This window comes from Lepidothrix coronata, unplaced genomic scaffold, assembly GCF_001604755.1.
Source record: "Lepidothrix coronata isolate B3197 unplaced genomic scaffold, Lepidothrix_coronata-1.0 Scaffold246, whole genome shotgun sequence".
In the NCBI taxonomy this organism is placed as follows: Eukaryota; Metazoa; Chordata; class Aves; order Passeriformes; family Pipridae; genus Lepidothrix; species Lepidothrix coronata.
Window position 1 is genome coordinate 350765 of NW_016690426.1, and position 27006 is coordinate 377770.

At 46.8% G+C, this 27006-nt stretch overlaps 1 protein-coding gene across 1 annotated transcript in view; it reads right to left on the bottom strand.

Annotated features, from left to right (window-relative positions):
* FAM129A (family with sequence similarity 129 member A) overlaps nucleotides 1-25592 on the bottom strand; it is a 58665-nt gene extending 33073 nt beyond the window's left edge. Inside the window, exon 1 of the mRNA XM_017834942.1 lies at nucleotides 25498-25592. Within this exon, the coding sequence (XP_017690431.1) occupies nucleotides 25498-25552 (55 nt within the window). The 5' untranslated portion in view covers nucleotides 25553-25592. The remainder of the gene's footprint in view (nucleotides 1-25497) is intronic.
* Nucleotides 25593-27006: the final 1414 nt, after the last annotated feature.

The window sequence follows — 27006 nt, forward strand, 5'->3', positions numbered from 1 at the left end:
TCTGCCATGGAAAACGAGTTAGTTTGCTAAGGAGTTCACAGAGATGGGCAATGGCAAGAGATTTTATAAGGTGCTTATTTCAGGTCCAGCTCTGATTTGCTCCTCATGTAGGACATTACCAGAATGGCAATTTCATCCATTCAGAGAGCCACATTTTTTAATTATGCCAGAGATTATTGCCCAGAGAAGCTGTGGCTGCCCCATCCCTGAAGTGTCCAAGGCCAGGTTGGACGGGGCTTGGAGCAACCTGGGCTAGTGGAAGGTGTCCCTGCCCATGGCAGGGGTGGGACTGGATGGGCTTTGAGGTCCCTTGAAACCCAAACCACTCCGTGATTCTATGAATTATTCCATAATTTCCTGGCACGGATGTGCAGGCGGAAGAAAAAGCTACAAAATGGACACGACCTTTCATTCCAGCCACTCCCGGGTAACCAGCTCAGGGGGGTGACCTGGAGCCCCCTTCTTCTTAACCATCAATGGGATCGCTGCCTTCCACTAAGCTGGAAGCCCTTTTTGTCCCACTGCTGCCCCATTCCCATCACACACCACGATGGGAGACAGACCCAGTGCCCCCACGAGCCTGACCTGGGCACACAGAGGGGACTGGGGCAGGGCTGGGGGGCAGAGCCAGAGCCCAGCCATCAGTTATGGAACCTATGGAAGTCTGGCACACATTTACTGGCGGGACAGCACCGGGTGACAATCTGGACTCCAAATCTTCAGTTTTAAGACAGATTTTTGGAGACCTCCTGATTACAGGATGTGCTTGGGTATAATAGCAGGATATGGTGCTGCTGGAGCAGAAAATCCCAGCCCTTTAAAAACCAGCCTGCTCTGGGCAGAGGCATAAACTTATTCTCCAAATAAGGACAAAGCTTCCCAAAACCTTTTTTAGAGCATTTTTTCCCTCTGGTCCCAGCCAGCAGTAGGATGTTGTTGGCCCCGGTGGAGTTTCCTGCTCAGGGTTTGCCCCTCTTTTCCACCGTGGCTTTTTCTTTTCCAGTTTGTAGTGGCCTCTTAATCTGTTGCAGAGGGCTCTGGGACACTGGACCTCCTTTGACTACTGCCTGCATCCTGTAGTAAAAATTTGTAGAGGAAGTGGGACAAAGAACAGAATTCTGGTGTTGGGAAAAAACTTCCAACAATCGCAGGAAATATCTGCAATTTTTGCAAAAGTCTTTCAATGATGGCTAAATGGCCTCAGAAGTGTGAGTCTTCACTGTCAACATTGCTTAGATCAGCTTGAAGGACAATGACTAAAGAGAAAGGAACTCTGCAATTCATAATATATATTTGAGATGCGTGACACTGATGTCATTTTTATGTGCAGACTATGATCAACCAAAATATGAATCGAGGAGCAAATGTTTCAGGCCTTTTCTTCCAGTCTTTGCACTACTTGTTGCAAAGGACTTCTGCATTAAAAATCTCCTCCCTCTTAAAATTAGAAGAAAAGTTTATTTAAAGAGACTGTGACTGGCACCACACAAGGACCTGGCAGTGCTTGGCTCGACAGGAATCTCAGCACTACCTGGGGTGGGAAGAGAAGTGGACGGACCCTTGAGCCATTGTTCACCCACGGATCTTTAAACTCTTTTGGTTTACAGAAGATAAAAATACACTACTTGAAAATAAACACGATGGAAACAGTCATGAGTAACAGAAACTCTTCCCATGAAATGATAACATGGCGCAACTAGAGATAAAATACTCCAGGGCAGTTGAAAAATGAGTTCCCCTAATTCTTTTCCAAATTTAGCGTGGCTGGCCTAGTCAGGGCTGTTTATATGGAGCAAGGCCAACCTTCCCGCTTGGTTGGTCTGGCAACGGCACAGCCGCAGCCTGTACAACTGGGATGTGAACCCCAGCAGCTAGGATGTTTATCCCAGGAGAATGCAGAGCTTGGTCAGCTCCAGGTGAAGCCTCCACGCAACCTCCTGGTCCTGTGCAGGGCCGGGAGCTGGACTCAGTCATCCCTGTGGTTCCCTTCCAACTCGGGGTATTCTGCCATTCCATGAACCAAAATTACCAACAGGGAAGACAACAGTGGTGGAGGTGGAAGGATTTCTGTCAAATTAACGTGCTGAGGGTCCATTCCCCCTTTGTTGAGGGTTTAGATCCTGCTCCAGAACAAACCTCGCTGATGCTTCATGATGCATCTCCTGTTCTGCAGCACAAGTAACAATATGTCTTTTGAGACTAAAAACAAATGTCACTGTGCTGAGAAACAAGAAACATCTACCACTTGTCCCTCTGGAAATCAGTAATCATCCCTCGGATTGGTTTCTTCTTGCTTTCCCACTGCCTTTGACCTTCTTAGCTATGTGACACCTTGCTGGACACTTGTATGGAACTCCCAAGCCATCAGCCCCCCAGCATGGCCTCATATACACGACTTTTCAGTGTAGGTGTCACTGCTTGGACTGAAATAAACTGGAATATAGCTTTAAAAAGCAAGGGCAGTCTTTGGCAAGTGCTCCCAGGAAATCCTGCTGGTCTTTCCACTGGCTTCCAGCCTGGTGGCACGGCCACGTGCAGCCCGGACAGCTCGCCCTGCCACACTTCACTGCTCTCAACAACACCTTGCCAAGTGGCCAGGACAGAGGCAGGGCAGGAAAATTCAGGGAAAAAGGCCAGAAAACAACAATGTCTTGGCTGGCATGGAGGAGAGAGATTGCTCACCCACACCTGAGCCACTTGGAAGTTAAGGATGGAAAGAAGCGAGGACTTGCCACAAAAGTTATTATTTCACTTAAATATTGGTGTTTGGTAGTAAGATGACCCTTCCAAGAGCAGCAAGATGATCATGTCCCTTCCTCTTCATAGCACAATTGCTTGCACTCATCACTTTTTGGAAGGGGTTTCAAAAAAATACCATGACCAGTGGAGGGCTGGGGGATATATATTTTTAAACTATTTATGCCCCTTGGAAAACACATTTTGTGCCCCAGGGGACATGAACTGTAAAAAGGTAGATTATTTGTCATATTGAAGTAAATCCTAGACAAAATAAAACCTAAAAGAAATAAGCATTGTGTGTGCTGAGTGTCAGTACATCCAGCACTTCTAACAAGTGAAGTGGTGAGACAGAACAGGAACAAATCACTTTATCTTTGTTTTCTTCCACCAAGCCACAATCAAAGTTGTCAGAAATCAATGTAAAATGATCAGCTGATCATACCCACATGGTGCTTCACCAGCCAGGATGGAACCCACAACTGGGGACATGCTTTAAGTGATAAACTGTAAACTTTACTGTGTGCCTTGATGTTGTACAGCAAATTCAGTACTGAGAGCTTAGAAATTACTATTCATCCATCCTTCATTCCACATCCATAATCTGATTCTCATGGCACTTCAAGGCAGCAGCAAAATGAGCTAACAAACTAATTTCAGTGTTCAGCTCATGGGCCAACTTCATCCCAAGTCTGAGTCAAACAGAACCTCTGATGGAGGTAAACATCTAAGACTGCAGATGCTCCCCCTGAGCTCTGGGAAAGTAATTCCCTTTGGCATACCCTGACAGTGCCCATCACCTCCCAGTGCTCTGGGACACGGAACAGTGCACCAGGAATTACCAGCAGCTGGTTCCCTCTTTCCTACAGTGGAGTACTTACAATACCACCCAGAAACTGTTTAAAAGTAAAGTGCTCCCAGACTTTACCTCCACTTCCAGGGAGGCAATACAAACCTCCCTCTTTGTTGCTGGAAGCAGAGCTCAGTTTGATCTTTATTTATAAAACAGTATTTCGATTACTCCTGAGTCAGGACTTAATACCTGTTCTGACCAAAAGGGAGGGCAGACCCAAATCCCAGGCTCAGATTTGGCTGGATCACCTCTCCACAGGTTTGTCTGCACTCAGCCAAGCCAAGGGCTCCGGTGGAGCCACCCCTGTTCCCCAGAAAGGAACGTGTGGTTTGCACCTGATAAAATACCCAAACCAATTATTTACTCTCAGCTCGTTTTCTGTTAATGGAGGCTGCTCTTATCAAAAATTTACAATGCTGTAACTACCCAGGCCCAAATCATCAGCTGGCAACACAGCCACTGAGTGACACTGGTACAATTCCTGTCAGTCACCCTAAACAGTGCACAGGAGAGGATAACACCCATCACCCCCATCATCCTCTGATTAAATCTCAGCAATAATCACTCCTTGGGTGCTCAGTCTATCTTCTCTATAGGAAGAAATCGATGCTGTCTTGTGAAAAAAACCCAGATTTTCTCTCAAGTTTGTCAGCTGAGCCTGTGGGTGTGAAATCTGGGCTCCACCAGAAGCGAAGCCTCTCTCTCACAGCAAACTAAACAAACACATTGGTAAGTTCATGGAAACTTGATCCACAGCAAAGGAGGTGCCAAAAATAACAGGCTCCATTCCAGCCTTGCAGATCTCCCTTGCTACAATTGTACCCAAGTGCTTTGCTCTTCCTCGAGCGCTCTGCTAAATGAGGCTGGATTTTACACTGACATGGACAATTATCCCACAGATTCCATAGGTTTATATACTTATAATGTTCCTCTCAGGCAACTTCGGGAGCATCCCATGCTTCAGAGGAAGCAGACAGATCTGAGTGAGACAGAGCTCATGCATTCTAAAAAAAAAAAGGTTGTTTTCCCAAGAGTAGCTTGTGATTTAACAATGGAACTCGCTATTTGAAATTAATTCTGATTATTAAAAAATGCAAAACTAAATGCAGAGCACTGATCCTGTGTAAACACAGACTGGCTCTTGGGTCAAACTCGACACTCAGTCCTACAGACAGCTTTCCTTTCCCCTCTTCCTGCCAGACCAGGGTGCACCTGGGTTTGCTATAACCTGGAACTCTTTGGAGGACACCTCCACTTCAACCATGCTGTTTCCATGCATCCTCTACAAGAAGCGTGTGATTCCCTCTCACTGCTCTACAGGTTGCCAGGGAATTTTATTTCAGATCAGCTGCAGTTGAGATGGAAATGCCCAGGGAAATGGATTTAGTATCAACCCACAACTGTCAAGCAACAGGCTGGGGTGGCACAGACCTCGTGCCCACCTGAAATGGAGGAGCTGCCTCCAGCAGGTACATCCACTCCTTCGGCACCTGCACTTCATGCCAGCCCTGGGACAGCACATCCCCAGCTGCTTCATCCTTTCTCCCACACGGGTCACCTCTGGTGCAGGGGGAAAAGGATGGACAACCCCTCCAGACGGAGATGGGTCCTGCACGAGCAGCTCCACCAGCACTCAGAGGGGACAGAAACCCCAGGAAGCCACTGGCAGTGTGATGGCCCCCCTAAACAGAGGGGTCTGGAGCAGGGGGCAGGGAAAACAATGGGAAGGAGTGAAACTTTAAGCTCGGAGTGCCTGAATTGTGAGCAGTGAGATCAGACACTCCTCTCTCACACAGCAGCCGCCAGCTCTGCAACCCTCCCGCTGCCCAGGCGTTACTGAGGGGAGAAGGAAGATCTCACCAGTTGCCTTTGCACTTCTGTCGGGCTAAAAAAGCCCTCATAACCATGAATTACATAAAGGCCAAAGCCTGTGGTTAATCAAGCTGAAACAAGCCCAACAAGCCCTTTATTGGTAATGGGGTGAGAAGCAGCAACGCTCTGTCTACAAACAACTACCCATGGCCACATCCAGCTAGAATATGGTCTGACAATACCTTCTTTATGAGCTTCTTTCAGAGCACCACCAGAACTAGGGACTTAATAAAACAAATTAATCTAGTTCCTGGGGCTCACAAGGAGCTAAACTGCATTCTGCAGTAAGTAAATTTGGGGATAGTCAATGGTTTTCAAGTTTTGGGGATTTTTTTAACTCCCTGAGCCACTAATGGGGTCACAGACACCAAGCATGTCCTGAGCAGCTTTCTCCAATCCAGATCTCGGCATCACATTACACGTCACAGTAGGTCACACAAAAATATTTCTTGGGAACATTTAAACAGCTTTCATAAAACATAAGCCAATGCTGCATCACCCTTTAAATCAGGATGATGTATTCCCTCTCCCCTCCCTTTCGGGTGACAGCAGCCAGTTACTCTACTGCCCAACCATCCCCAAGGCAAACTAACAAAAAAACATTGTCACACTGGAGACACAGATAACAGAAAGAACCATCCTCATGACACTAGTGGAAGGTTTTTCTGAAAATATATATATATATTTATACAGACACACACCCCCTCAAAAAATTAATGCTGTGCAATGCCTGGTGGGTGCTCATATAGTTCGTGGGAGACTTTTACTAATTTCTTTTTTCTTAATTACTTTGCCAAATTTTGCCATACTACATGGCTCTATTACAAGATTACTCAGAGGATTATATGGCATTGGACATAGCTATGAGTACACGCACACAAACACACACACAAACACACCTTTCCATGCAGTGCCTCATTTACGCTGAGGTTTCCTTACCTTAGCCTTCAATTCCCTTTATTCCCTTTGCATTCTCAGTCCTTTCAGCAGCAGTCTGGTGTAAGTCAGCCCAGATGGACTCCTCAGAGTCCAACGTTTCCCACAAAGCATCACTTTTTAAGCACTGTAGCAGAAGGTCATTATCCCATGGTAGGATCTTATTCCCTTTCTCTTCAACAAACACACAAACTCCACAAAATGGAAGGAGGCTACGTGTGGGTAACAAAAAGAGAATAAAGGTACCATCAGGTCCCCTTTCCTTCCAATTTTTCTGACCAAGTCTTAAGGTGTTTGGTTCTCTTTTGGGTCCCATATGCACTGAAAATGAATAAATATCATGATTTCCAAAGGATTTTCTGTGCCAAGCAAGGGTAAACTCAAGATTCGTCTCTGAACTAAGGTGAACAGAGGTCTCAAAGCATGGATGTTTATTTTGATGGCTTTCCAAGACCACAACCACGTCACTTCATTTTATCCCAGAAAATCCTTTCAGCCTCCCAGCTCCCCCTTGGCACTCTGAACCCCGAAACACCAAGTGGGGAAATACACAGATTTGAACCCAAACAACTGGCACCATTCAGATGTTTGAAGCCCAAGGCCATACCCAGGTGTGCCAGCTGGGGCCATTTTCCAATCTAATCTGTTTTTCTTGGCTCGTGCCAACACCAACTCACCCTGGTGCTCCGCAGGGCAGCAGCTGTGGAAGGGTGTTTGGAGGGGGACAAAAAGCCAACCCTTTGTAAAAACCAAGAATCAATTTTATTCCTCTTCCCCCTCTTTTAAAAGGGAATATTTATATATATATATATATGCATATATATATATACACACATATATATGTAATATTAAGCTTCTAATAAAACTTTGTATTACAGGAAGAGGAATATGTAAAATGCAGCTCACACTCCAAGGAATTTTTTTACCCCACCTCCCAATTTACACTGAGCTTGCACAACAAAAATGGAATCATATTTCCTTCACACAGTGCATTTTTATGCACTATTTCAGGCTCTCACTAATTCCATGTTATAATACTGGAATATGACTGCAAGAAAATTTAACTGTTGTCACAGCAAAACCCTGGGGAGAGGATGGGAGGACTTGTTTTAAAAAAACTTAGAAGTTTGAGTGAAGCATCATTTCAAAATCTCCTCAACCACACATGTATTTTGTTGTTACGAGGCATCCCATGGTGACACAACGGGATCACTTCCTGATGCCACATGGACTGTGCTGGCCATAAAGATGCCACAGGAGCAACTGTTCAAGGCTGACACAACCTGCAAGACAAAAATGCTCCACAGCACTACGCTGTGGTTAATCTTTCACCACGACAATTTCTCCCTGCTGATAGTCTGCTCTCACATTCAGAAAAAATAAGATTATATCCTTAAACGCATTTGCTAAATCTTTAGAAATGAGTGGATTAAAAAAGGATCGCATTCACACTCTGCAGGAAATCCTGCCAAGCATTAAAGGGTCTATACTAATGCAACTGAAAGTCTCTCCTCTTAGAAACAAACCCTTCTCTACTGCTCCATGGATGATAATGTCTCCCAGAAGAACCACACTGTTCACTGGGGGTTTAATTCTGCAGAAGAGATAGGAGATGGTGCCTCATCCTGTGGGGGAGGTTTCTTCACGTGGCTGCTAAAAAGCATCAATTAAGGTAAAGAGCTTAGAAGACAAGTGTGTAATTATGACATAAATCTGCTCACCCGGTCCTGTGTAAAACAACCAAAAAAAAAAAAGTCTGTTTTATTGTGCATATTATGGATGGGGAAGAGAAACTACAGCTCTGTGATGCAACAGGTCAGCTTTGGAACTCAAGGTAGTGGAGGAACACCATGAAGTGGTACCAGCTCATCCACCACCTCCTACTTCAAAGCAGGTTTGGCACGCCTGGGACCTCTCAACGTGGCAGTGGCCACCTGCCAGTGGCCTTCTTTTCCCTCTTTTCTCCCATCCAAAGTTGAGCAAGGCCATAATCAAGATGCCAGTACTTCCAAAGCACTTCTTTTACAGAAGGAAACAAAGTGATTTGAACATTTTTGGAGGGTTGGGTTTTTTTTCCCCCAAAGCTAAAAGGACCCGTTAATTAATCATTCCTTACTCGGCAGAGTTTCTGCTTTTGATTCTTCTGGGTTAAAGCTGGTACCTGACTAATAGAAGTATACTTTCTGCTAGAAAATCTAGAATAATTCCAGAAATTTTATCCTGAAAAGGGGTCAAGTAAAAATCCAAACATCCCCTAACTTTGTGCAGCTTCAGCAGTACCAAAGATGAAGGATTATCTTTGCATTCCCCACGTCTGCTCTCCTACAACCCACCAGTGCCAGCAATCCACATCACTAAAGGCACAAGAAACACCCCCAGGTCACAGGTCATAGGTTAGAGGAATTTAAGGAAAAAGGGAAAAAGAAGAACTGTGCTCAGAAATAATTTGATGTAAATGGCACAGAGGACACATACAAAGGAAGACCTTTATCTTACAGTCACCGCTGAGGGTTTCAGGTCTCTTTGTTCCAGCATGCTGTTCCAACAAAATCATTTATTTTCTTTCTCAGGCTTCTGTTTTTAACCCCTAACTCAGAGGAAGGCTGGACCCCACTGAGTGTTTGCCCGCAGGCCCAGCCCCGGTGTGCCCTGCTGCCAGGGGAAGGGGTGACACACAGCTCTGCAGGTGGAGCCTCCCAGTCGCCTCCTTCCCTCCGTGGAGCTGGATTCACCAAGCTCCACTCCCAGCCAGCGCAATCCCGCTCTGTGATCCCGAGGGGTTACATCCAGCCACTTGTCACTCTGCCAAGGGCTGCACGTTATCCTCCTTCTGCCTGGACGAGTTTCAGTTCCTCAGTGCTCATGAAAGCACCACTGGGCAGACAATAGGGTTAGTGCTGCTGTTTGTTTGTTCCATTTCTGAGAAGACTTCCCGGGAAGAAGCACCGCTCGGTCATTGTCCCTCTCACTAAACGTGTGTTTGAGGCTCCTCGGCCGCTCGGCTCTTCCGCCTCAACGTTTCAATGCTCCTTCCTTTTTATTAAGAAAAAAAAAAAGAAGATAAGTTGCCTCATTTCCTTACTCCATTTATCTTTCATGTTCAGAAGGGCTTGTGACAACACGACACGACTTGAAAGGAAAAATCCCAAATCAAACCCACCTTCTTCCAGCGCTGTGTTTGTACAGCAGGGCCACGTGAGCTCCTGGGCTCAGAAAAGCAGCTGGGCAGGTTGTTATTAAGAAGAAGGAATTGGTTCCTGAGAATTTCTTTGGAAATGGGTTGGTGAGAGCTCTCCTGCAGGTTCCCAACAACCCTGTGCCTCTCAAGGTCTTCAGCAGGGCCTCAGTGAATAGACACACCAAAACGACTTGATCGTCCACCTTGACTTGTGACAACACATAGCCAGGAGATATTTAAGGCTCGGTTTTTGCCCATGGGGACAATTCTTTAATCAGTGCATTTAACAGTTTGCTTTCATCACTCTTGCCTTTGTATGATTGGTTATGGAGCTCTGGTTTTGTAAGTCTCAGCTCTTCCATCACGGGTCTCTGTAAAGGTCTTCCCCTCAATCCAATTTGAGTTCCTGTTGATGGACACTGATATATCCTCTCTTTCTGGAGAAGAATATAGTCCTCTGCTTTGTTTGTTCATATTAAAACTTAAATTCTTCATCTCTCTGGGTTTTGCAAAATGCATCAAGAACAAACCAGCTCTAAGAATGCAACGTGCAAGAGCTGACAGGAATAAAACAAAACAGCTTTTGTGTCACAGGAGTTTTATCTGGCAAATTTATGTCTATGAGATTACATTTTCATTTTGTGAATGCAGAAGTAATCACTAATGATGCAACTTTAAACATATTTAGCTCCTGTCTACTCAGTGGCTCTTAGAGCAGAGGTTAAAGCAGAGTGTACGAGATTTCTGGGTTTTGCTGCAGCCTCTGCAGGGCTGCTCTGCAAAACTTTGCCATGAGCCCATGGAAGTGTCCAATATCTACGTCCTGCCCTTAACACAGCAAAGCTCATTTGCAGTCTCATCCAAACCTGAATCCCTCCAAAGGCTGTCTGCATTTCCTCACTACAGCTACATCTTTAGCCATGTTTGCATTCTTTGAGGGTGGCTCAAAGTCAGCCTGTGGCTTTCTGAGAAATAAGCGCAGGGAAAACCACATAAATCCATCTTCTATCTTCACTTGGGCTGATGGACTTCACCAGCCTGCTGAAATGAGGCATGAGCCCAGAATTTCTACAAAATATTTTCCCACCTAACAGCATCCAGTGTAGCTTCAAAATACCCTCAAGAGCTTTTGAATCCACAATAACCTTTCAGAGACTTTTCTACCAGTTATTATTACTCCGAAGGACCTTTGCTATACATACACAGTGCATCTCTTCTGATGAGATCTACTTAGGCCACATGCTAGTCATGCAATAGCAAAACTTTTTGGTACCCTGGGACACTATTTCTTTGCTATTTACCCTTTCAAGCATCTCTGAGCCAACAGTTTCACCAACAGTTTCACCACAGGTTTTGCATAAACCCAGCAGCTTCACACAAACTGTCAGGCTCTTGGTTAATGAAAAAGCAGAGCAGTGAAAAGGATGACAGAACCAGAACAGGCCAGCAATTCTGAAAACTGTACTCACAAATCCCACCAGTAGAATTCATGGGTCGTTTTTAATGTTCAGTGAAAACCCTTGGAGAGACAGTGTTGAAAAAGAGCATCTTATGGTCTCTGCTCTACTCTGAGCTCTATTAGTAGAGATGGACCAAGCCTACAAAAACAAATCAGCCAAGTTGAACCTTCTGGCTCCAAAAGTTTGGGTCTAAATGGAGTCACAGCTTTTTCTTTGCAAGTCTCAGAAATTCCGAGGCCAGGACAACAAAACCCAGGCCTCACCTTTAACCCCTGCGTTCCAGTTCTGCTTGCAGGCACGTCCTCTGAGGGACCAAGAGCCACAAACCCCACAGTCCAGGAGATGACCGTCTCCTTACAACCTCTTCAGAACCAGTAATGAGGGTTATGTCCTTGTGTTGTAGTTATTTCCCTTTCAGAAGTGCCTCTGGCACTAAGAGGACAGCACACACTGAAGATTCCAAGGCACTTCTGAAAATTACGTCTGCTGCCACCGGTGAGAGGCAACTGCTCGTGTCTGCAGAACTGCTGGAGGCCAACCCCCAGTGCCAGGTGGGCGCTCAGCACCTCTGAAGCCAAGCTGAAAGTCTGAATGCTAGCAGAAATTCTAACCATTACTAGTTTTGTGTGAATGTATTAAAAATATCTGCTTGGTGTGCTTCAGAAGAAACTGCTGCAAGGAAAACACGGAAGCATCAGATCTTATCTCATTCAAGAACGACAAGTACAGAGCAATGGGAAGAAAGTCAGAGGAGACAGTGCAGCCCTGGCTTCCAGACTGAGCAGATACCCTGACATGCTTTTTAAACTCTTGATTTCCGAGGGTTCCTCTAATTTGTAAAATACCATATCTCAAAACTGAAAGAAAACACAGAATTACAGTCAAGAAACAGATAAGATACAGAAGTAAAGTTGCTTCACTAGCCAGCAAACGTGGTGTGCTGTTTAAAGAAAGTTATTTAAATAAAAATAAACGTCTCTTAAATGCATTAGACCGAGTTTTCTTGCAAATCTGCTCTGGAAACCCCCTTTTTTACACATACACTCTTTGCTTGTCTACTGTATATAAATTGCATATCTTCTGATTAACATATTGTTCAGTCTGGAATAATTACACATCAGAGAGATGCCTAATAAGCTCATCTTTAAACTCTGCAGAACTAAAAAAAGACCCCAAGCGTGTTTTATGAATATAGAATGGCATCAGCTGACAGTACAGTCCATATTATTGTGGTTGCAACCCAGAACGACATGAATGAACGTTATGGGTTTGTCTTTGCATTATTCGAGACAATGGGACTTCTGAAGGAAAGCAAGAGCGTGTTCCAGAATTGTGAGACTTCACCACGAGGATAAAAGAAAAAGAGCCACACAGTATGGTAAAGAAAATGCAGAATACAGGCAAAACTGCATTTTATCAGCAGTGTGCACTTCACTGGAAGACTCCATAAGGTTTTCAGAATCAAACAGCTGCTTTGAGAAGCAACAATGAATAGAAACACTTGGATTTACAACTAGAATTGACAAAGAAATATTTTCAGTTACCATAGCCATATTGTTTTAGACTTACATCAGACAAAAGCTATTCCAACAGGAAAACCTGTCTTAGCCAACAGCTGGAAAACTAATAGCCTGATTCTGGAAGGAAGGGGGACATTACTTTTTACAGATGTCTCCATTCTCATCATCCAAAAAGAAGTTAAAACTATGAATAGAGAGATGGGCCTCATCTGAAATACAGCTTTCACATCCTCCCAAGGCTGTGCACACTCACAGCCCTGGCACTGGTTCAGCCTGCACATAACGGCCACAGAAACCCCACGTTCTGTGCACCAGCCCCAAATCAGCTGCATTCTGGGTCAGCCTCTTAGAAACCCACTCATCCCTTCCAACAGCAGAACTCCAGACCCTGAGCCATCAGAGAGGCTGGGTTTTATTTCAAAATACTCTTTTGCAGGTGGTAACAATAAACCCCAGGCAGTGCTCACCTGCACCGTTCAGCCCCGACGCCCAGCGAGAGCCCGGTTCAGGAGCACCCCCTAAGTGTGAAGTCGGTTTATGGTCACAAAAGTAACACCTGCCAAGGCCAAGTGTTACAGGAAAGAGCACAGCAACCTTTCAGTTGACCACACTTCCTGCTGCCGGGGTATTTAAGGCACGCGAAGGAAAAGCCATGTGGCAAGATGAGCAACCACCAAACCACAAGCTCTTGCTCCAGATTACCATGGAGGGTTTTCTGCTCCAACCAACACGCTGGGTTTGGATGTTTGTTTACGTTGGTAACCCCCTTGTCTCTTGGTGTGGTATCAGCTTTAGTCACCCCCTTTCTGGTACAACGTGTGCTGAGCAGCTTCATGTTTTTTCCAAACTTGAGGGAAGTTGGTGATAAACTGAGATGGGGGCCTTCCTCCTTCATTCACTTTGAACTCTGCTTCTTCCCCCAACAAACCCCAATGCTGCTTCAGTTTAGGATTGGTCACCACGACTTGGCCGCAGCTCCCAAGGGATTACTGGGAACACATCAAGCCCTCAATGCCCAACCTTTAAAGTCTTTTACAGAAGCTTCTTTTGTCACAGATTTCGGGAGCGTTTCACACCAGAGCCTCGGGTTTGTTCTGGGCACTCTCCCTCCCCACAGCTTACCTTTGGTCTAGCAGGACATCACAGAACCATCGACTCATAACAGTTGGAAAAGGTCTCCAAAATCATTGAGCCCACCCTGTGCCTGATGCCCACCTTGTCCCCCAGCCCAGAGCACTGAGTGCCACATCCTTGGACACCTCCAGGGATGGGGACTCCAAACCTCCCTGGGCAGCCCCTGCCAAGGCCTGACCACCCTTTCTTTCCCTGATGTCCAACCTGACCCTCCCCTGGTGCAGCTCAAGGCCATTTCCTCCTGTGCTGTCGAAAGGACAGCTTTGTTCAAGTGCAAGTGTCCAAGGCCAGGCTGGACGGGGCTTGGAGCACTCTGGGATAGTGGGAAGTATCCCTGCCCATGGCAGGGGGTGGCACTGGATGAGCTGTAAGGTCCCATCCCACCCACGCCGTTCTATGACTGATCTTTTCTCAAAAGCACCACAAACCCCACCATCAGCTTAGATCAGCTGACAATCTGGAAGACGATGGGGCTCCTCCTCGCAGACACATCAAATGCAACCCCGACATCCGGACACCCCCTCCAGCCACGCTCACAAACCGTCACTAACCCCAAACACCCCTGGCTTCAGTAGCTTTGCTGCTGCTTCCTGGGCTCAGAGCAAAGACTGATGGAGCACAAGCACCTGTGGTTAAAACTACTTTATTTTTACAATCACACCTAAAAATATCATCTTCTACTCAACTTCTTCTCAAAGTTTCTGGCACAGTGAGCTGGAAATAGTACAGACTTGATTTATATTTAAAAGCAGGTAAATACCACTCCAAAGAACCAGATCCAGTCTCTGTGTCTGCTCCAAAATGTGAAGCTGGGTAAAATGTGTGTCGCTCACGGCAGAAGCTCCCATATGGCTCCTGCCACCTTCTTTTCCAACGTACAGAAGTGCTGAGTGCCTGCAGACACAACTGAGCACAGCCAGAGCCCCCTGGAAAGTTGGGGAGAGCACTAAAATGGCCAGTTCCCTGAAAAATTAAGCACTAGGTTTGTCAAGCCGCAGATTAACAGCCATAAATCCTCATGCATGAAAGCAAACACCAGCACCTCTCCCAGTATCTCAGCAGGAAGATCAGCTGAGTGGTGCCTGCACGGCGCTTTGTAGCTTGGCAGGTGCACAGGAAATCTCAGAAGGAAAGAAAAAAACCCAAACAACAAATCCGGGGCTTCCTACTGAATGAAGCCAACAGAAAATACACCTAAGAGCTGCCTTTCCAACCTCGTGGAGACACCAGCGATGAGTTCAGGGCTCCAGATCCATGAACCTTCTCAGCTCACACATAAACTTACAGAGTACAAAGTTGTGTTTACTTGGTGAATAGCAGCCCACTCGCCTCCAGTTTCCCTTATTCCAACTCCATGGCCCCCAACCCCTTCCCTGCTCTTGCAGGATACGCCTGAGCTGCTCAACAGATCATCCAAAGAGAGGAAAAACATGTTTTCTTTAGCTTAATTCACAAAAAAAAAAAAAAAAAAAAAAAAAAAAAAAAAAAAAAGAAAAAGAAAAAGAGCTCATCCATTTTAGCTGCAGTTTTCTCAAAACAGCAACTTGAGGCAGACACTCAGCATGGAAACTTCAGTCTGGACAGCTGAAGGCTGGCAAAGCCTCATCTGCAACTGCAAACAGTGGAAAGTGTCTGGCAGACTAAATTATAGTGATATTGCTTTACAGAATAACCCTAAAGAGCAAAAAAACCTTTTTTCCTTTCTTTTGCACAGACCTTGCCATTAAATCTTTGCCTGGGGATGATGGAAGCTTGCCTTTCCTCTACTGTGACCACTACAATATGTGGACTATCAAGGGAAAATACAGAAGGGTTCTCTATATCATGTCCTATAAAAGCAAGCTGGTCTTTAGGCAACGCTCACCCAAAGTGTTTAACATCCCCAACGCTGCTTCAAGAATCAGGTCTTCAGTTACCAACATCAAGACAGAGCCCTGCAGAGAATCCTGGCACAAACAGCCACTGAGGTTTCATGCAGAGGAAGGAAACACCACGTGAAGCTTTAAAAACCCCTTCCTGAGACAAGAGATGAGAGGGGCTGAAGGAGAGGGGTAAGATGGATGCCAGTGGGTGGGATGGTGGTGGCATCTTTTGTAAGTCTGAAGCAACAATACCTGTATATCTCTGAAAAGAGCAAGGAAAAGCTCCTTGGCAGGCAGCAGGATTCCACGTATGGCCCATGAGGATGATTTTTTTAGCTGGAATCCCAAGCACACAGAACTGAAAACCAGTAGTAAATCCAGGGAGGCATTACTCCAGCGACTGGGCCATCCCAGGAAGCGAGCAGGCATCTGGTGTGCACGGACAGAGACAGCTTTTGAGCCCCTCAGAACCTGCAGCTCCCCTCACCTGGAACATAAACCTTCAGGGGAAATCCCAGATGTTTTTATAATATAAAGAAGCTGTAGGCACTTTTTTTCTAAGGTTGGATGTGAAAGCATTTAGTGACAGGCTGAGAGAGCTGGGATTGTTCAGCCTGGAGAAGAAAAGGCTTCAGGGAAACTTTATGGCAGCCTTTCACTATGTTAAGGGGGGGCCTATAAAAAGGCAGGAGAGGGCAGATAGTGACAGGACAAGGGAGATCAGTTTTGAACTGACAGAGGGCAGAGTTAGATCCCATGTTAGGAAGAAATTCTTTACTCAGACAGTAGTGAAGCAGTAGTGAAGGTTTCCCAGGGAGGCTGTGGCTGCCCTATCCCTGGAAGTGTCCAAGGTCAGGAGCAACCTGGGCTAGTGGAAGGAGTCCCTGCCCATGGCCGGGAGTGGCACTGGATGGGCTTTAAGGTCCCTTCCAACCCCAAATGCTCTGTGATTCTATGACTCTGTGATCACGAGTGCTTGAAGGTCCAGCTGGCCCCTGGCACGTCCCTCATTCATTAAGTGTTCCTGGTTGGGACCCATTGGCACAGCTGGAGCTGCTGCAGAGCTTTGGCACACGCTGCTTCTCCTGGGCCTGCCACAACCTGGTCCCGTGCCTTTGTTTCTCTGGACCTCCGCTTTATCTTTGCATGTTTTTCCTGCTTAAACAGTAAACAACCAAGCACAAGGATTGCTTTACCCTGTTTGTACCACGAACAGCCTTTGTGAGGACCAACATGTCCACCAGACAACAACCAATGTGAAATTCAGGCCTAAATGACCTTTTCTGTGCGTTGCCTGTTGGAAGCACAAAGGACCCAGAAAAACTGCAGCATTTTTGGGAGCTATGAATGGATTGCCTTACACCAGCACCAGCGATCTCCTTACAAGTCCACTATGATTTGAAAAGGTTTCACCAGTGCAGATGGTGTCAGTGGAGAGCCCACAAACAGCCCAGGCACTGGCGTGGGTGGCTTTTCGCGGAAGAAACTGGTAACGGGAGGGAGGCACCACGTTCACTGTGCCAGCAGAAGAAAAAACAACCTGAAGGTCAGCTGACACGTTCACTTTGCACAAATCCTAAAAGCAGAATTTATTCTGAAGGACAGACCGTGGCTTGCTCCCGGGAACACACGGGAAGCAGGGAGCAAGCCAGAAACCTGCTGCTGTTCTGCATGGAGCAGCGGGATCGCTGCACCCAGCTCAGCCTCGGGCACTCCAGTGCCAGGCGTGCTTTGAGGAATCCCAAAGGAGCACAGGGCTGGCACAGCACCCTCTGAGATGCCAGAGCATGACCACACACCTGCAGCACACACATACCAACCGCCACAGCTGACGTGGCGCCTCCCCTCATCCACATCCCAAAAAACTGCCTGGGACACACTTGGCTGGTCGGGCCCTGAACAGGGACTGCACAGAAACACTGAACATGTCACCCACAACATGGGTGTCACCCTCTGCAGCACCTGCCCACTCCTCAGGAACCACACTGCTCAGGGCACAGCAGCACAGGATAGAATCGACCTCAAAATCAACATCAAAAGGTTATTTTTAATCACTGCTTCTGCACTAGAAAATTTATTTGCAAAATAATTACACTATTCCTGATTTCATTTATTTCCTAGAGGAATTTCAACATACAAAAACAATCTACATGTTTTTGAAAACTATATTGCTTTTAACTTCTTGCTCATCTAACCAGAACAACCCAAGAGTCAGCGTCGCTTTTGTTTTCTACTTCCTGCTACTTAGCTTTAAAAAAAAATGCAATAAAAAAGATTCAATAACTAAATAACAGTAACACTGAGATGACCTAAATATTTAGGCTTAAAGCTTCAGTACTTCCCAAAGCATAAGAGCAACTGCTCGTGTCAGACCTGTTAACTCCTCACAGATGCATGAAGATTAAAGGCTTATTATTTCAAGAATTAACACTTAATTAAATACCTAGAGAAATTAATTCACCAAAATCTTAGCCTACACATACCAAAATAAGTGTCAGTACAGAATGACCAGCAAACTTTTTTTATGTGTAAGACTAATAAAAAGATACAGGATAAAGTTTTTAGGAGACCCAAGCAGGCAAACCCTTTCTTCACACAAGTTTGAGCCATTTGCATGAGCTTTAATCCTGCTTTGATCTAAGAGTTGGCCTAGTTTCATTACTGTCCTTTAACCACAAAAGAAAGGAAAATGCCTGCATGCATGTTCCAAAACTTGAAACACTTTGAATTGTTCTGTGAGTGTGAAGAGAAGAGCTTGTTTATTCCATGCAAAGGGAAAAGCTCTACTTTAAAAGCCCATTCCTTAAGGATACCATCCTTCCCCACCTAGACACTGGCTTGGCAGCTGCCACTGCCCAAAGGCACCACCACCAAAGCTGCTTTCATCACCTCAGTGCTTGCTTCTTCTCCCCTTAATATCCATAAAATCTCTATCAGATGCAAAGATTGTCTTATAATTTGTGGCCAAGCTGCAATAACTGAAGAACAACCAGTCTTCAAGATTTTGGAAAATATCAAGTACAAAAGTGCAGCAGGCTCCACACATACAGCGTGCCTCTCAACTACAGAATTTTTGGCAAAGATGAGCCTATTTCTCACTTTTCCTATTGAGAAGAAGCTCTTTGCACTGACACTCGTGCCCAATTCAACGTTGTACGTAGTTTCTTCTACAGAAACAGCAGAAAACCATGAAAAATGCCACATCTTCCCCTACCCCTGGTGGTTTCCCTTCCCTCACACTACCCAAAAAAAGACTTTCTTTAGCAGAAAGAGGCCACCTTTTGGCTTTCAAACCCAGTAATGCAGCACATCATCTTTAAGGGTAGTTCTTGTGTAGAGTTTGCTTTGGTTTGGTTTAAGGGAGCTTGAGATGATCCTGCTGAACAGGTAGGGAGAATAACTCAACTTCCCACATGCTCTGGTAGAAGGCAAAGCTGGGACACAAAATGGGTAACTGGGATTTCTGGGTTTAGGAAAACCTCAAGCCATTTCCAGAAGGTGAATGGGATGTGATCCCAGACAACTGACAAAGTGAAGAACAAAATCTCCTCCTGCTTTGATCAGGGAAATTCTTGGTCGTGCCTGTTGCAAGGCAATGTGGCTGCTTTTGAGAGAAGTTAATAAATGGGACTATATGAGAAATGGAAGCTGAACAGAGAAGGTATATCCTGCCTTGATCTCCCAAAGCTGAAATTGGGAAGTTACCAAGGACAGTAAATTCTGTTCAAGGTGGGTGGCAAATAACTTTCCCATCAATCACATCCCCGGATGCCTTTTGCTTGCATTCAGTTGAAACCTAAGAGAAAGTGCCCAGACCCCTGAATTAAAGACTATAAAAACCCAAGAGAAGCTGCCTCTCCTCTCCAGCACAGGCTGGCACCATTTATCAACACTGTGGGATGAAAATGTGCCACTGGCTCCAACAGCAACAACCTCTCTGAGCACTAAAACTTCCAAGAAAACAAGTAAAGCCAAAAGGATTTTCCTTCAAAATCTCATTTCTTAAGGTCTTCAAGAACTTGGAAGCTTTGCAAGGTGCATAGAATAGAATCTCATATACTTATTGAACTTCAAATTTCCTATGAGCTTTACTGCACTCTTTCATTCTGTGGATATTTATGCCTGTTTGGATTGGACTGGATGGCACTGTCATGAATTCTGGATTCAATACACGTTTGTAAAAGAAAATCCTGCTCTGCCTCTTCCACAGACTTTTGGAGTTGCAGGTAAATCCTATCAGCTTTTACCATAAACCTCAGAACATGAAAAGGAAAAGCAGCCTCGAAGGGCAAGTCCAGAGAGACAGCACACTCAAAGAATCGTGGAGAGGTTTGGATTGGAATGGACCTTAAAGCTCATCTTGTTCCACCCCTGCCCTGGGCAGGGTCACCTTCCACTAGCCCAGGTTGCTCCAAGCCCCGTCCAAGCTGGCCTTGGACACTTCCAGGGACGGGGCACTCCTGCTCTGTGTGATGCTGCAGCCACACTCACCAGTGGAAAACAGCCAGGATGTCCCAAAGACAGCACAGCTCAGCTTGTAACAGGCTGAGAGAAAAGGCAGTAAGTGCAGCCAGACTTGACAAAAATGTTACACTTGCAGTCTCACCCCAAATTAAACCCAGAAGGATACGCAACACTTGAAAGCAGAAAATCCAACATCCGGCCTGAGTGCCTGTCCAGAAAAAGGCCAACTTTTCCACAATTAATTCCAAGTCATTCTTCCATCCTCCAACACCCCTGCTCCCAGCTCTGTGAACGCTGGCTGGGAATGTCACTGCAGAGCTCTATCAGGCACTCGGGGTATGTCCCTTCGAGCCAGGGCGACTTATCTCCATACAACCCATGGAGTTTATTCAGAGGCTTTCCTGTAAGGCCAGAAACTCATTTCCTCATCTTGTCGTTCACGTAAAGGGTAAACCAGGCTCCTCTTCAGTCTCTAAAACATGACAGAATATCGAGACTCTCTCTGCTTTTTCAAGTAAGGTGCACCTTGTAGGAACACACCTACAGTGTTTTATCACCATACAAAAATACCCCCGTCTTAACTAATACCACACTGACATTCACTGGCAAAACAAAGGGCTAGAAAGAAATTTCTTACAGACATTAAGTAACAGCTTTCACTGCCGACTGAGAAGAAGAAGAGCTGGAAAGTCTGCTTGGAAGAATGTCCTAAACAATGAGGAAACCCAGTGGGTACGTCCCTGGGTGCCGCAGGGTCGCAGCGCTGTCACTGTGCCCCTTGGCTGGACTGTCCTATCTGCCTGGGTGAGGAAAGAGGTGGAAAAGAAGGGAAGGAAGAAAGAAAAACTGCATTTAAACAAACAAATCAAAATACAATGACTACAGGGCTTCATCCACTGCATGGCTGTATGTTTGCAGAAATGGGTGGATGGGATACGGTCAAGCACACTGAGCATCTTTAATAAAAAATAACCCTCAAGGAAGTTCCATTTTCTGTACACTGAACTCTTTTGAAGATGCACCTGCCGAAATTACTCGTGTTGGGTGCTTGAAATCTCTCCACTTCTCCAAATTTAAAAAAGATTTGTTCCCAACACACCACACGTGACAGGGCAGAGCTGGGTCCCCCCTACTGCTGCTGACATGGCAGAAATGGAAGATCATCAACACTTTAGGGCATTTCCACCTTCTGCCTGCTGTCAGATCCACTTCCTTGACTGTTCCTTTTCTAATATTAGAGAACCAAAGCACAAATTTTCCATCAGCAATGTTGAAACCTCCAGCACAGTCTCTCAGAGCACACTAAGCTGCTTTAACAGCCAATTCCACCTTATCCCCCGATTTAACGAGCGCACCCTGAGTCCGGAACTCCCCTCTCCCACCCTGGACCACTCCTTGTTGGGTGGAGCACTTATTAGGCATCATTAGATGCCTAATTCACCCAATGAACACCTCCCATCATATGTTCAGCCCATGCCTCATCAAACTGAAAGCAGGAATTTTTATAATAAACTCTTTTCACATGACCAACTCCCAGTCTCCTAATTATTCCTGCCATGCTTTAAACTCCAGTTCACTCATATCCTGAATAATCCCCATGTCGTCCCCCAAACCACCCCCAAAGAAGGATTATCTCTCCCACAAGTCCTTGTTTTCAAGACCTCAGTCCAAAAACCTGAAGGAATTACCATAAAATTTTCTTTTCATTTCAGAGGGCTTTAAATCATTTTACTGCTTACAATGTGCACATATTTAAAATATCTTATGGACCTAAAATAAATGGGAAAACGTATTTTTCCATAGGTATGGTTAGAAAAACAGGCTCATGCTGCACAGCACAGAAGACACCTTTGAAACTAAGGTTTCAGTAATGCTGCAGTGCATGTGGTCTGGCTTTCTGCCCCACTCCTCCTTGCTGGCACTACGTGGCCTCCCACTCTCCCCTAAATATCCTCCACCCACCTTCTCCCCGTGGACACAAACTGTCCCCAGCGCTCACAGGAGTCCCTGCTGACTCATTTTTCCATTATTGTTCTGTGACAGTGATTTCCTTCAGGTAGGAGTAACAAATATCGAGTGTTGACATTTTACTCACAATTTCATCCCACAACAGTGACCAGTTTTCACTCGTGTCTACTCAAAAAAGACAAAGTATGCTGTGATGGCTTGCAAAGTGAGATATAAATACATATAGTTTCTTAATTTTCTAACTATAAAAATTGTTTTTCAAAGCATTTCCATCCCCAAATAAGTCTTTAGGCAGTTGATTCAGACTTCACAGGGATGATCCCTGCCCTTGCCATTCCAAGCACAGCTTCACACGTATCGCCCTGCAAAGACCACTTGAAAAAAATCACACATTGGCATCGTATATTCTCTTCTCAGGCACTATTTGCTGCAGGAAACACACATCATCAGGTCAATAGTTATATTTACTGACTTTCAGGTCATGATATTACCCAAGATATTGCCCCAGCTCTCAATGCTTTGCAGTTTGGCTGGTTCAATCCTACCATTTTTTGATTCCTTAAGAGCACAGAAGTGGAAAGCAGTTTTAGGTGGAAATCACAGCCTTTGGTTCCAGTAACAGAGACGCCGCGTAGGATGCCTTCCTGATTTTCTCTGGGATTCATTTCTCCAACTGGTCTGACAAGGCTCCAACTTACCCACGGGGAACCAACAGCCAGCAAAGCGTCTCCCAGGCTCTCCCTGGGGGTGCCTCTGCCAGGGCCAGGCTCTTGATGGCTTACACAGACACCTATTTGAATGGGTTTACATATTTTAACATCATTTTACATATCCCATGGTTCCTGTCCTCCTTTGGTTTTCCTCTCATCCCTCAAAGACTTTTGGAACTTAGAAAACCTGTAGAACTGTACTGTATCACAGAATCATGGAATCATGGAATATCCTGAGTTGGAGGAGACCCACAAGGATCATCGAGTCCAGCTCAGGGCCCTGCACAGGACATCCACCCCTTTCACCCTCAGCATCTCATTTCCATTCATTACACTGTGTTTTAGCTTAAATGTTGTCTAAATGAGCTACCAGGCTTTACAACACATTTAATTTCAGGCAAATTAAATTACCATTAGAGCAACAAGAAATTCAATTACACCATCAGGACAAGAACCACGGACTAGACCAAACTCTCACTTGAAGTAACACTCAGGATTTCCTGTCTCGAGGTTACTGATATTTGGGGCAGTCTGAGCGAGCACCCCAAAATGCACAAAGTCTGGTCTGGAGAGTGTTGCTGGCTGCTGCCTCTGAGTAGGGTGTGTGAGGCACATCCTTGGGCTTGTTGTCTCACAATCCCCCTCCCGAGCACTATAGACTGACAGTTCTGCTGACAAAAAACAGGTCCTCTCCCTTCCCTTTTTCCTGAGGACACCCCTGCATCATCTTTGGAGGAAAAGAACCCCAAAAGCTCCCAGCCCACCACAAAAACACACCTAAGCTTTACAAAGCCAGCTGAAAAACGTGCTGTTTATTCAACCTACAGCCTTACTGCTACAGCCTGCTTCCTGTTCCACCGAGGGGAGCTCAGCCCAGCTCACTCTGCACCTACCCCAAAGAGTGTCAGACAGATAAGCAAGGTCTGAGTCTTACAGACTCCAGCCTCGGCATCAGCAGTAGGTCTGGTGAGCTGGCTGCATTGCACTCTGTTTCGATTTAAGATGCTCTTCCTGATTCCTTTTCCTTCTCGGAAGTGCTAATTCACTGACAGTCTCTGTACAAAGTGGCTCATTAATTATTTTTCCAAGCAGGAGCTTAGAGTGGGGGATCCTCACTTACAGTAAGAACAGCAGACACGCCAGGGGATGAGCACAGTGCTTTCATTCCCTTTTCCACAGTGATTTGGCTTTCTCTCTTGCCTGTGCAGAGATGTGACAGGCAAACCAGAGCTGTGTCTGAAGAGCTGCCCAGCTCCCAGCGTGGCAAAGGCCCCCTCCCTGAGAGCTGAGGGAAGTTTCAGACACACACCCAGCCCCGCTTCACACGGAGGGATTTCCCAACCCTCCGGCACCAGCTCCCAGTTGTGATTCTAGATGATGTCCAGGGCAAGGACCTGCACGGTTTCCTCTTGCACAGCCGTGAAGAAGCCAACCAGCTCCCTGAATTTCCTGATATTTTTTTGCAGTAAGTAGTCATCAGCCTTTTCAGGCGCTCACAACTCAGGGACCAGAAACTTGAAACTATGGAAATGCAACTTTGGCTGCAGCATAGGGATAAGTGTAAAGAAAAATAGAAATCCATGGGGATCGCACCCTCATGGCTCTGATGGGACTGGAAACCACCCTCAACCAGGCAGGAACAAATGACAATACTGAGAGGGCACAATAGAAAAATCTCTCCATGTGACGCCGGTAGCTTTGCTGACTGCATTTTGGGTGGAAACCATTTAATAACTGGACATCTTTCCCACTATGGGAATCTCTTGAAAGACCCACTGTGATTTCAAAAGAGTCCTGACAGAGGAGCAGTTCAACATTTGCACTCCCTCTACACCACAAAAAAATCCCGGAGCAACAGAATCCCAGGACAAGCTGGGCTGTGGGCACCACCCAGGAGTCATCCTCCGGCCTGAATCCACGGGGTTTGATCTCCCAGTCCACAGCAGAGAGGACTCTGCAGGCTCCACATGCATAATACATGAAGTGCTGGAACTGGGCCTCCTTTTCTCATGCAAACTTTTACTTCACTTGTAAATCTCCAGCCTTAAAATTTGCTTTGTAAATACTCTACCTGCCCCCTTACCGATAAGCAGCACAGGTAGACAGGCAAGAGTAAGATGTATTTCATAGTTAACTATTCAAGTAACAAAAATACCCCCTAAAATACCGATTTATGCTCTTTTCCTTCATAGTTTAGTAGCCATAAGCGTAATTCAAAGTGGTTTTTTGTTTGTTTTCTCTTTCCTAACATTTTAATGGGATAAAGGAATGTCCTTAGACAATCTGAACAGTTTACCTAAATACTCAGCTACAGTGTTCCCACCGCCTGAAGCAAGCTTGGCAAAACTTCAGGCCATATGAATCACAGAATTCCAGAACACGCTGAGTTGGAAAGGACCCACGAGGATCATGGAGTCCAACTCTTAGCCCTGCACAGGACACCCCAAGAGTCACACCATGTGCCTGAGAGTGTATGGTCGGGATCTGATTTAGCCTGGCAGACCCCGGTGCCGCGGGAGCTGCCGGCGCTGGGGGATCGGGATCTGCTGTCACCGGAGCAGATTCAGCCGCATCGCTCCCTCGCTCCCTAAAGTTTTTACCGTCTATTTACAGTCCCTCCGCGGGAATGTTTAGTGCATCGCCGCTTAAGGAAGCGCTCCAAACTCCACCGGCCTCTAGGATCCAGCGCAAACCCCGCCGTGCCCGGCGCCGGGATGCGCGGGGATGCCCGGGAGCGCTCCCGGCGGCATTCCCGGCGGCATTCCCGGCGGCGGTGCCCCGCAGCCCCGCCGAGCCCCCCGTACCTCGGATGTAGGTGCACTTGCTGTCGTCCAGCGGCGCGGAGGCAGAGCCGCCCATGGTGCGGCGGAGCGGCAGCGGGAGCGGGAGCGGAGCGGCAGCAGCGGCGGCCCCGCAGCGCCCGCCCGGCCCGGCCCGGCCCGGCAGCACCGCCCCCTCGGCGGCACCGCCCCGCCCCGCCCGCCCGGGCTGCTCCGGACTGCGGGGATGTCAGCGCTGCCCCTGGGCTGCCGGGGACGTCAGCACTGCTCCCGGGCTGCTGGGGATGTCAGCGCTGCCCCTGGGCTGCCGGGGACGTCAGCGGTGCCCCTGGGCTGCCGGGGACGTCAGCACTGCCCCTGGGCTGCCGGGGATGTCAGCACTGCCCCTGGGCTGCCGAGGACATTCGCACTGCCCCTGGGCTGCCGAGGACATTCGCACTGCCCCTGGGCTGCCGGGGACATCAGCTCTGCCCTGGGCTGCCGGGATGTCAGCACTGCCCCTGGGCTGCCGGGGACATCAGCGCTGCCCCTGGGCTCCCGGGGACATCAGCGGTGTCCCGCCGCCCTCCGCCTGCGGACACGCGCGTCCCGCGGTTTGCTCTGCCCCCGCTGCTGCTTCCTCTTCCCACCGTCACTTTGTCACCCCCATCGCAAAATCCGCGTCCCCCCGGAGGCACGCACAGACCCTGCGAAGTTTCCATAGAGGCCGCTTTAAACACCAGGCCACGCTAAAGGCGGGTTGCCCAGAGAAGCTGTGGCTGCCCCATCCTTGGAAGTGTTCAAGGCCAGGTTGGACAGGGCTTGGAGCACCCTGGGCTAGTGGAAGGTGTCCCTGCCCACGGCTGGGGGCTTGGAATTGGATGACCTCTAAGATCCCTTCCAACCCAAAGCATTCTGGGATTCTAAGCTGAGGATGCTTGGAATGATTTTACTTTGTAAAGAAAACTAATTAACAAAGCCCATGGGATGCAGAGAGAGCACACGAGTCAACCACTGGCTGCCTCTCCCAACACAAAAGCTGGGATGCACCACATGGAGCTACAAACTGGTTTGTGTTTGAGGTTATTCCTGGAGGATCCATGACTGTATTGGTTGTGCTCTGGATGGGGCTTGGAGCAACCTGGGATACTGGAAAGTGTCCCTGTCTATGGCAGGCAGTAGAACGAGTTGGTCCTTAAGGTCCTTTCTGCCCCAAACCATTCCATGACTCGTAACTCAGCCTTCAGGGCCATATCTTCCCACTCTTACCAGGAATGCTGAATGTTGCTATAGAATGCACAATTCCAGGATGAAGGATAAACCTGCACAAGCAGGCACTAAAATACACATCAGTAAATATCAGTAAATACTGCCCAGTGATCGAGCCAACTTCCTAAAACATGCAAGAGCACCAGTGTGCAGATCCTCTCACAGGACAGCACAGAACAGATACCTGAATTTCCTTGCCTCTGAATAATAACTTCAGTGATGCTTTGGACCAGCTGTGACTTTTTAAGGTATAATCTTCTGTTCTGCTAATCCAACGATGGGCAG